Genomic DNA, 11,952 nt, shown 5'->3' on the forward strand with positions numbered 1-11,952 from the left:
TTGCCCACATGCTGATTTTTATGTATAGAATAAATGAAACTTTAGAAATTATTACTATAAATGGGGCTCACTGTGGGCATGCCATTTCCAGGCCACACCCGCTCTGCAATCTTATGGCACTTTGGCACTTTCAACCAGACATGGCGACAACAGTCCTCCAAATGGAGGGTGGCCCTCTGTGAAGTATGCCACCTGGCCCACAACCCTGCTAGATCTCTGTGGCCTGGTTCACACATGCAGCTCAGCAAGGGAGCACCCTGAGGTGGTAGGCAGAGTGGGCTGTGTCATTTCAAAATGCTGTTTCTGAATGCTCTTCCTCTGCAAGTAAACCCACAAGCACATTATGAAAGATTCTTGTCAAATCTGCTCCCTGCTTCTCTGCTTGTAGAGTATTGATCGTATCAGAGGCACCAGCTTTCAAGGGCAATGGGGGGGCAAGGTCAGAATACTGGGAGGAGCTGGAGGCTGAGCCGAACACAGCGGCCGCATGGCTTCAATGGCTGGCAGCTCTTCCTCCGACTCCTCTTGGGGCCTCCCGAAATGATTCGTTGCAGTCTAGTACCTCAGAATTCTGCCGCTGCATCCCCACCTCATTCTGCTGCATGTGAATTTCATTTTCTTAATTGAGAGATGGTCCTAGTACATAACAGGCAAGGATGAATGGCATGCTGGAATCTGATCTGTCTCGAGAGAATGGAGTGTGCCTCTGGGAGGGAAATTGAACCGCTGTGTTAGCAGCACCTAAGTGACCAGGTTTCAAGTCTGGGCAGTGTGTATGGAGGTCCTGGGCTGCCCAAATTCCAAGGGGCCCTCTTGGCCTTGCTGATGTGGTCCAAAGGAAACCAGAGCAATACAAATGGGACCAGCTTGGCTGCAGGAGTTGCCAGAATGAGGCATATAAGGTGCTATCCAACAGTCTTAGGGATGCTGGATTTGTGTACGGCTTACTCCTTAGCCCACTGGTTTTCAACCAGTGTACCAATGCCCTCAGGGTACCCTGAGGTGCCCTGAATGATGGTCACGGGTGCCGCAGGCAACACTGGCCTCTGTCCCTCTTTCCTTCCCTCCCTCCTTTGATACTCTCTCACATCTCTGCCTCCCAAAGGCTTGCATAGCTGTTTGTTGCAGCAGCCCTGTCTACAAGCTCCCTGGGTGAATGGTGCCTCTGGGGCTGGCCAGGGGGCACTGGTTGCCAGGAGCTGAGGTGGCCTCAGAGTAAGCAAGCAAGCAGGCAAGGGTGCCCAGCCACCAGTCCGCCAGCCCTTGCTGTTGGGATTGGACAGACTCCCACACCCCTGTGGGGCAGTGGGAGGAGGAACCTCCCTTTGGGGCAGGGGGGGCAGCTCAGATACCAGGGGGCGGGAGCAGCGGCTGCCCGGAGGACTCCCAAGGAGAGGGGAGAGGAGACTGAGGAAACACTCCACAAGGGAGGGTGTTCGAAAAAGGGTGAGGGGCTGCCAGCTCTGCAGGCAAGGGGTGACATAACTGGGCTCCTGAGCCCCACAGGGGTGCTGCAGGGAGAATGTAGTTGGTCAAGGAAGCCATGGACTCAAAAAGATTGAAAACCTCCACCTTAGCATTTTCTTTTCCTGAAAATATGCTGCAAGGCAGTGCAGGCTTAGGACCAGAGTTTTCCTTCTCCCAGATGGGCTACCTGCCCAGGCGGACAAGCCCCATCTGCCCCTCACTTCCCTCTAGACCTCTAGACCACTATAGGTCTTGTCCATTCAATTTGCCAGAGCCTGTGTTTGCATGCAGGGAAAGTCATAGCTCAACGAGGGTTTGAGACCCATCGGCTACCCTCACCTGGTTTAGCCAGCCAGTTGAAGCCATTCCTGGGGTTTCTAGGAGGTGCAGGTGAGTGTTGAGTGCAGGGAGGGGGACCAAAGGTGGACAAACTATCCAAAAGCAGCACAACATGTCCCCCACCAGAGATACTACCTGGTGTATGAATGACCTGAACGACATACCCATGAAGTAAAGCAGCTAGCAAGGTTTTTGTTGTTGTTGTTGTTGTTTACATTTGATTTTATTAAAGGCAGATCAACAAGTATCTGGAGAGAGAATCACAAAATCAAACCAACCATCTATAGGTTGCCTCCAATTGTCTTTTGTATCCAGGAGATATGCTTCTTTGTGAGAAGAGTATAGACGCCAGGTTGACCTTTATCACCACATGCTGATTTTCCACCAAAGGATACAATGGCTTTTTGTTCCCCGTTACATATCAAAGGACCACCCGAGTCACCCTGGTGGGAAAAAGAAGAGAGAGCCTTGACAAGACTATTCCTTGTTGCTGATTCATATCTTTCCTTGCTCACACTCTCAAAATGATAGTAAAAGGAGACTTTTGACAAATTAAACACCTGCATTTCATGATTTCCCCACAGGACAGTCCTTCAACTGTTCTCCCACTATACAGTGGTACTTCGGGTTAAGTACTTAATTCGTTCCGGAGGTCTGTTCTTAACCTGAAACTGTTTTTAACCTGAAGCACCACTTTAGCTAATGGGGCCTCCTGCTGCCGCTGCGCGGCCGGAGCACAATTTCTGTTCTTATCCTGAAGCAAAGTTCTTAACCTGAAGCACTATTTCTGGGTTAGCAGAGTCTGTAACCTGCTTGCTCCGTTCACCAAGTCCCCTACCAAGTCCCCCCTTTCCACCCCAGCTTGCTTTTCACCTCCTCAACCCCATTTCTGAAACCACTTCTCTCTTTTATTCTACAGCCTGGCTTTGCAACCCTGTTTCACCTTTGCCCCAAGTCCACACTTCCTCCCTGCTCTTTTTCAGCAACCCTCCTGCACATAAATCACTCCCTAACCCTGGTAACCACCTGCATCTTCCTCCTCCCACACCTTACCAACTACTAAGCAGACTTGTGTGTTTATTTGTGTGTGATGGTAAGCTAATCAGGTGCCCATCATAGCTGTAACAAAATCAAGGTCTGATTAGGCATTGGCTTTTCTTTAGTTTATGCTGAAACTCTGCAGAAACATTTTTCTCAGACCTTGCCCAGACCTGTTGTTTTTAAGGGCAGGAAAGGCACTACAAAATAATTGCTGTTTCTCTCTAAACTGCTGTTTCCACCCTAATCTTCATTGGGATATTTAAATAATAATAATAATAATAATTGTCAGGGTTTCTGGGACAGAGAGCGAGGGGGAGGGGTCCCAGGGTGACGAGGAAGAGGACGACGATGACCCGAGGTTGTCAGTGAGTCCGTCAAGTGAATCCGAGGATTCCCAAAAGGGAGCCCCCCTGGTCAGGCCAAGGGGCAGTAGAGAGGGAAGCAGTCAGAAGCAGGGGAACGAAGAGGGAATCCCCAGTGGGGGTTGGAGATCGGGACCGGCCTCTCCGTCGGAACGGAGTGAAGGGGGTGGAGTTACCAGTGTGTCAGAAGGAGCAGAACAGGGAGCAGAGAGGGGAAGGAGTTCGGAGCAGAACGACCTGCAGGAAGGGGAGGAGTGTAGTACCGAGAGTAGCGTAACGGTCGAAAGGAAGGTCAGAAGCAACGTACGCGCGCCAAGTTCAAATGTGGAGGCGCGCGGAAATGAGGAGAGCCCTGAGGAGGAGCCTGGTCCCAAAGCACGAAGGAGGGGGGAGCAGGCGTCAGAAGACTCAGCCTCGGGGGAGTCCCGAAGGGAGGGAGCACAGGGGGGCAGGAAGACCCTGCGGAAAAGGAAGGAGAGGAAAAGGTGGAGCAGTACAAGCCTCTTAAGCTGGTGCAGGGGCGGGACTGACTCAGAGGGGACTTCAAACATCTAAGGGTAACAGATGCTGAGCCACGGAGCTTGGATGTAACGACAACAATGTTCTTCAATAAAACCTTTTGTATATAACTTGGACTGGATTTTGGTCTCTTGTAAGCTGGGACCTCGGGTGGCTCTGACAATAATAATAATTTATTTATACCTTGCTCATCTGGCTGAATCTCCCCAGCCACTCTGGGCGGCTCCCAATCAAATGTTAAGAACAATACAGCATTAAATATTAAAAACATCCCTAAACAGGGCTGCCTTCAGATGTCTTTTAAAGGTAGGATAGCTGCTTATTTCCTTCACATCTGAAGGGAGTGTGTTCCACAGGGTGGGCGCCACTACCGAGAAGGCCCTCTGTCTGGTTCCCTGTAACCTCACCTCTCGCAATGAGGGAACCGCCAGAAGGCCCACGGCGCTGGATCTCAGTGTCCAGGCAGAACGATGGGGGTGGAGACGCTCCTTCAGATATACAGGACCAAGGCTGTTTAAGGCTTTAAAGGTCAGCACCAGCACTTTGAATTGTGCTTTGAAACGTACTGGGAGCCAGTGCAGATCTCTCAGGACCGGCGGCTGCTCCCAGTCACCAGTCTAGCTGCCACATTCTGGATTAATTGCAGTTTCTGAGTCACCTTCAAAGGTAGCCCCATGTAGAGTGCATTGCAGTAGTCCAAGCGGGAGATAACCAGAGCATGCACCACTCTGGCGAGACAGTCATTTAATTCCCAGTTGGGGGAATTTCACCAAGGAAACACTGTATTTAAAAGTCTTGAGTAAACAGAGCTACTCTAAACAGAGCTAATTATTCTTCCTTATGTGCATCACACTACTGAACAAGGTGTCAGTCACAAGAGAGTTCATATTTGAGGACAGAAATGGTAAATAAACAAGCTTACCACACACGCATCCTTTCCTCCCTTCTTGTCTCCAGCGCACACCATATACATTGTCACAACAGGAGGATTATAGCCATCATTGCATTTTTTTCTGTCAATGACGGTGACGTCAACTTCGCGCAGGGTATCAGATGGCTTCTTCTGTCTGTTTTGAGTAATTCCCCATCCAGCTACTTGACACTTGGTTCCTGCCTTGAGATCAACGCCCTTTTTGGTAAGCTTAATGGTTCTCACATCTTTGTTAATCTTTGCTGTTCCATTAAGCTTAAAAGAGATGGAAGAGAGAGCGGGGTGTGGGTGTGTGTAGGGAAAACCAACACTTATTATTAGCAGGCAGTGTGGTGTAGTGGTTAGTGTGTCAGATTAAGACAAGGGAGAGCCAGGTTTGAAGCTCCATTCAGCCATGAAACTCTTTGCTGGGTCAGTCAGGCAAACCTACCTCACTAACAAAACTGCTAAAAATGTGCTGATTTTCATTTTGAAACATTTCACACTACCGTATTTTGTGAGCAACAGTGGGTTAAATAAGTTGAAGTTTAATGAATTTATAAATACACTTTTAAAAAAAGAAGTTTTCACAATGTTCTGTGCAGTAACAAAGAACACCAGCCAGACTTCACTTTTGAAATAACCAAGCAACCCATGATAAACTCAGGATGCTATCAGCAATTCAGTGCATCATATAGGTAGCTCTGAAGGGACACGGGTGGCGCTGTGGGTTAAACCACAGAGCCTAGGACTTGCCGATCAGAAGGTGGGCGGTTCAAATCTGTCCCTGCTCCTGCCAGCCTAGCAGTTCGAAAGCCCGTCAAAGTGCAAGTAGATAAATAGGTACCGCTCTGGCGGGAAGGTAAACGGTGTTTCTGTGTGCTGCTCTGGTTCGCCAGAAGCGGCTTAGTCATGCTGGCCACATGACCCAGAAGCTGTACGCCGGCTCCCTCGGCCAACAAAGCGAGATGAACACCGCAACCCCAGAGTCGGCCATGACTGGACCTAATGGTCAGAGGTCCCTTTACCTTTACCTTTACCTTTATCGGTAGCTCAGTTTACACCAGGTAATGTAAGGGAGAGTGGGGGGAAATCTTCAGGGTCCTCCTAAAAATACTGATTCCACTAACTCTCTAGTCAGCAGGTAATTTTATGGGGCCCTCCTCAAAATCACTTTGAGTAAGAAAATGGACCAACCCCAATTCCAGTGAACTGCTTGCTAATCTGTGTGTGGACAACTTGGTCCTCCAGATGTTGCTGAACTACAGCTTCCATCATTCCTTGCCTTTGGCCAGGCTTTCTAGGGCTGATGGGAGTTATAGTTCAGCAATAGCTGGAGGTTTAGAGGTTTCCCACTATAATAATAAGTCACTATACCAGGTGCACTCCATGGTCTCTTTTGACAGACAGATGCCAACACCACCACCTTGTATATGCCTCACTCTCTTGTGCAATTGGAGAATGGATTAATGTTCTTTACTGGAGGGAGATATGGCCCCTCCTGGCCTCCTATTACTGAATCCTACCATAACCCCCTCTGGATGCTGCCAGATCTTCCCTTACAGCCACCCCCTGCTAATTGGATCTGAGGAAATTAGTCATGCTCTACGCCCATTAAAATCAGTGTGGCAGATTAGCCAAAAAACCTCCCTAGATTCTGCCTCCTGGGCATGTAAATAGATCTCAGCAGGCCTAACAGCTTACCCTCTCCCCATCTCTCTGAACATCCAGGCTTATGGTTGGGAGGGGAGCATTTCCTATCACCCAGACAATGGCACTGTTATGCTCAATCTTTATGATTCCTTTTCTCTACCTTACGTCTTTAACTTCACTCCACCAGTGTTACCCCGTTGTCAAGGCAACCGGCATATCACTATCATAGAATTTCATAGAACTGGAAGGACGTCTAGTCCAACCCTGGCTCAGTTCAGAGATCATGCTTGGCCAAGTGTGCGCCTCTTGCAGCAGCTGTGAGGAGTCCACCTATCATGATGTTATCAGTGGGTGTCACTGTCAGCAAACTCCCAAAACTCCTCAGGGAAAAGAAGAAGAAGAGTAGAAGAAGAGTCTGGATTTGATATCCCGCTTTAACACTACCTGAAGGAGTCTCAAAGCGGCTAACGTTCTCCTTTTCCCTTCCTCCCCCACAACAAACACTTTGTGAGGTGAGTGAGGCTGAGAGACTTCAAATAAGTGTGACTGGCCCAAGGTCACTCAGCAGCTGCATGTGGAGGAGCGGAGACGCGAACCCGGTTCACCAGATTATGAGTCTACTGCTCTTAACCACTGCACCAGACTGGACACAACATGGTTGCTTCCCTTAGCACCTATATTAGAAGTATGTGCCATTTGGAGATATACCTGCAGAAGCATAAGGTCATGTTCTTTTGTCGTCTCATCATAGCATGGGTGAGCAATTTGTCTAGCAACCCTAAATATCTGCTTGGTATCCTCATGTTTAGCAAATGAATGAGCTCCAAGAACAACTGTGGGAGTTTTCTCCCTAAGAAGATAAAGAATATGGATAAGTTAAAGGAAGTCCAAAGTTCACTAGCTTATGTCAGTTTCACATACGGTATGTTCATTTACAAATCCATTCCCTTTCTGCATCAGTATGCATTTTTATTAAAAACCACACAAAATTTTACCTTTTTGAACTTACTTTGCACAAAATAAACAATTTAATACACTCTACCCCAATCTGCTCCCCAATGTATTTTATTATGAAACATGCATTTTTATACACATTTTAACCTCCAATATTCATTTTTATATGCATTTTCCTAGTTTTTTTTGAGCCAAGAACTATATTGCAAGATTTAGAGATATGTGCAACACCCAACGGATAGCTGTGCTCTGATATTAAGCTGGTAATTGCAAATCTCCTAGCATCCCTACATGGGCAGTATTAAGTTTGTGAACCACCACCACCAAAAACAGAAACAGAAACATTTCTTGAAACTTACAGACAATGGGCTGCTGTTAACACCCAGTTGGGTTTGATCAACGTTCCTCCACAGATCTGGCTTCCTTTGATTAAGGCCATATAAGGTCTTGAGTGTGGTTTCGATTCTTTCCCTCCAATTATATCTGCACATCGATCTGAGAAAGGGGTGGTGGTGTTAGTCATGCTAATAATCACAATGGGTGGCATATACTGCCATAATAATAATAATAGTAGAAAAAATAATAGAGGAAAATGAGTAATGAAGGAAAAGAATGTAATTCACTCCAGAAAGCCTGTGTAACTGATGGCCCATCAAACTGGAAAGTGCTCCCTGGCCATGTTATTCTGGTGGCCCAACCAGGTGATTGACAACCTGCCTCCTGTTTTTGCAATTCCAGGCAGTATTAAAACAGGCTTAGCGTGCCTTTGGTGAGCTGCCGTAAGTGGCTGGTGGGCTTGATGGATCACTCCTTGTGCTGACCTCCTGCAAAGGATGAAGACAGGTGCATACAGAGATTACTGGGTGCTCGCTTTGTGCTCAGCAGAAGCTGAGGGTGGTGCCAATTGTTAGATCAGGGGTGGCAAGTCTCAGGCCCAGGGGGTCAAACTCAGCCCTCCAAATCTGGCCCTGTGGACTCTCCCGAAGCCAGACCACCTACTCACTATACTGTGCCTTTATGATCATAGTGTGATCAGAGGCTGACCGAGATAGATCAGTTGGTAGAGTAGAAGGCTCTTAATCTCAGGGTTGTGGGTTCAAGCCCCACCTGATGGGGAAAGATTCCTGCATTGCAGGGGGGGTTGGACTAGATGACCCCTGGGGTCCCTTCTAACTCTACAATTCTACAGTTCTGTGATTCTAAATACCAGCTGCTGGGGATGGGGAAGGTGCTGGCCTTCTGTTCACCCTTCTGATCAGAGACACAATACAGTGGGAGCTGAAGCCATTTACATAGCCATCACACATGAGGCATTTGACAGAGCAGCAATGCTCTCAGAGGGAAGGAGAGCATTTCCCCAGCAGTCAATGCTGCCAGATGAGGTCTGTGATATAGCTCAGCCAAAAAGGTACAGTATCAGGCTCACCTTTCAACTTCAAGTGGACCAAACTGGTGTGCAGGTTCCCTTACTTTGTAAATACTGAAAGGAGCACACATGTTGTAAATCAATTGCCAGTTGCTTTAAATGGTTTTAATATGGCATTTTTAAATTGTTGCAACCCACCCTGGGACCTGATGATGAAGGGTGTGCAAGAAATCCAACTAATATATTTTAAGCTATTGAATAAATGATTGAACAAAAAGAATATTGCTTTGCTTAACCACTTGATTGCATTACATTGCAATCTCTCTCTCTCTCTCTCTCTCTCTCTCTCTCTCTCTCTCATATAAAGGGACACTTACCTCTTGGAATCCTGAAGAGAAAAATGGCACTGAAGAACCACAAGTCAAAGAAAACACCCATCGTTGCTGCTTTGTGTTCCCCCACATCAAAGTATCTGGTATATATACACAGTGAGGTTTTCTTCTTTTTTCTCTTTATAGATGTTCATTTAGAAACTGAAACACCCACAATGTGACCTCAGAAACATGTCGGTCATTTCCAGGCAAGAAAAGTTTGTGTCATTTAATGAACCAACATGACCAATGAATTGGGGAGGGAATGAGAGACAGGCTTACCCTGTGTTCTCAGGAGTGCTTTACTGATATTTCCTATCATACCTGAGGTTGCTGTGTAAAACTGGGTGACGACTATTGAACCTTGTGGAATGTTTTGGGTAGGCAATTGCTTCCTGCTGAGTCAAAAGAAGGTTTGAGAGAGAACGGACTTCCACAGACTTCTTCTGTGGAAAGGAGCTTATAACCTGTAATATTACTGTGATAAATGAGTAGATGATAATGTTAGTTCCATATTTGTGAGAAATTGACCTTTTATTGTGGAAGCATCTGACCTCTGGAACTCCCTGCCTATTGATATGAGAAAGGCACCTTAGTATTTTTGACACCTATTAGAAAACTTTTTCATTTATTGTTTATTTTTTTGTAGGCAAGCCTGTCCAGACACATAGTTTTATTACATATATTTGCTTTTAAGATCTATTGACGGGGTGAGTTCTGGTTGCTCGGTCCCTGCCCCTGCCAACCTAGCAGTTCGAAAGCCTGTCAAGTGCAAGTAGATAAATAGGTACCACTCCGGCGGGAAGATAAACAGCATTTCCGTGCGCTGCTCTGGTTTGCCAGAAGCGGCTTAATCATGCTGGCCACATGACCTGGAAGCTGTCTGCAGACAACCGCCGGCTCCCTCGGCCTATAGAGCAAGAGGAGTGCCGCAACCCCAGAGACATCCGCGACTGGACCTAATGGTCAAGGGTCCCTTTACCTTTACTATCCAGACATGTAGTTTTATTACATATATTTGCTTTTAAGATCTGTCAATTTGATCTATATTTTGATAATGTATCTACTGTTTTTAAAGCCTTATTGCTGTTCATTTTAAACATTTGATACCATTTGATATTGCAGGTAAAGATCTGGCCTATTGGACCAATGAGGCTTCTCACCCCCATATATGGCTTTCTTCTTTCTCAGTGTCCTTAATGGGGGGGGGGGGTCAGGTAAACCTCCGCCCATATCTAAAGGATGCATGAGGCAACATGGGCTGAAACGCTTCCTTGAGTTTACAAAAAAGGTATAAGAGCCTCAGTGACAAGATTTAAACATAGCCCTATTTACGAGAACATTATAAACCTTAAATGATTTTAAATGATTTCCAGCAAACTCAAGAGCAGGGCTGAAACGCTTCCCTGAGTTTACAAAAAAGGTATGAAAACCTCAATGACAAGTTTTAAACATAGCCCTATTTAAGAGAATCAAGAGGTAGTAACAAGAAATTGAGGACTCGGTTGTAAAAACTCTAGTATTGCTTTTACAAAACGGTTTTAAGAAAAACTTACAAAGGAATATGAGATGTTAAAGACTCATATTTCTGCCAGCTGCACATTTGGCAGGATTGAGAAGGGACTCTGTGCAGATCTTAGCACAAGTGCATAAACTCCCTCCACACAAAGATTTGTGTGCCATTTGATTCATCCACATGAAAAGAAATGCCTTTGAAACACTATAGGCGCCATGTGCCAATGTGCCAAAGAGGCAGCAGCAACTGAGATGGTGGAGAAAGATGCTCCTCAGAGACTTCTGTGAAGTTTACTTTTCCCCCACAGAAGTCCTAATATTTTTTATGTCCACCAGAGGGCTCTCAAACTCACATATACTGTATATTACCTTTAGTAATTTGTCTCTGGCTGAATGATTTGTTTCACCCTGCTAAAAAGCCTTGGTTTGCATGGGAACTGAACATAAAATACAATATGGGGGCGGGGGGTAGTCAGGAGGGCTTCTCTATATGATTGCAATGTATAATAGGGTTGCCATATTTTTAAAGGGGGAAAGTTGTTGAGGGGTTTGCAGGGTTTTTTTGCCAAGTTGTTCAGCTTTTTGAGGTATTTTAAAGAGAATTAGCCAAAATATAGACTTCCAACATGGACTGTGGTATGTCTAGATTTCCCCCAGACATTTCAGCGATTTTCACCCAGACACTGTTTCTATGTCTATCCATATTGTCCATAGTATTTGTTACATTACAAGTGAGATTAAAATCCTGCTAATGTTTTCATCTGCTTACAGTGGTCTCCTAAATAAATTATAAACTTTTCCCATTCTTTCTTGAATTTCTTGTCTTCTTGGTCTCTGAGTTTTCCAGTCAGTTTTGCCATTTCAGCATAGTCTAACCGCTTAGTTTGCCATTCCTCTCTGGTAGGGACTCTTTTTTTCTTTCCATCTCTGGGCTAGTAGCATCCCTAAGAAGCACCATTTCATCACCACTGTATGAAATTAAATTGGGCTGGTTGTTGGTAATTTATTGATAAACAGTTGTTTATTGATGTTGATATATGATATGACGTGGGTGGCGCTGTGGGTTAAACCACAGTGCCTAGGACTTGCCGATCAGAAGGTCAGTGGTTCGAATCCCCGCGATGGGGTGAGCTCCCATTGCTCGGTCCCAGCTCCTGCCAACCTTGCAGTTCGAAAGCACGACAAAGTGCAAGTAGATAAATAGGTACCGCTCTGGCAGGAAGGTAAACGGCGTTTCTGTTCGCTGCTCTGGTTTGCCAGAAGCGGCTTAGTCATGCTGGCCACATGATCCGGAAGCTGTACACCGGCTCCCTTGGCCAATAAAGCGAGATGAGCACCGCAACCCCAGAGTCAGTCACAACTGGACCTAACGGTCAGGGGTACCTTTACCTTTACCTATGTGCATTAACCAGGATAGTTTGCATGATTTAGCTGCCTTCTTGTTTCATTCCAGAT

General features: G+C 46.2%; 1 protein-coding gene across 1 annotated transcript; it reads right to left on the reverse strand.

Moving 5' to 3' along the window:
- Positions 1-1,995: 1,995 nt before the first annotated feature.
- On the reverse strand, positions 1,996-9,228 carry LOC310827523 (granzyme A-like). The gene is made up of 5 exons (XM_083703718.1): positions 8,989-9,228; positions 7,605-7,740; positions 7,000-7,141; positions 4,651-4,914; positions 1,996-2,249 (listed from the first exon to the last, which is right to left on the reverse strand). The coding sequence occupies exons 1-5, from the start codon at positions 9,047-9,049 to the stop codon at positions 2,088-2,090; spliced, it is 765 nt and encodes a 254-aa protein (XP_083559844.1). The 5' UTR covers positions 9,050-9,228; the 3' UTR covers positions 1,996-2,087.
- Between the last annotated feature and the right edge of the window lie 2,724 nt (positions 9,229-11,952).

The sequence above is a fragment of the Podarcis gaigeae genome (genome assembly GCF_964106915.1).
Source record: "Podarcis gaigeae genome assembly, chromosome: 11".
NCBI lineage: Eukaryota > Metazoa > Chordata > Lepidosauria > Squamata > Lacertidae > Podarcis > Podarcis gaigeae.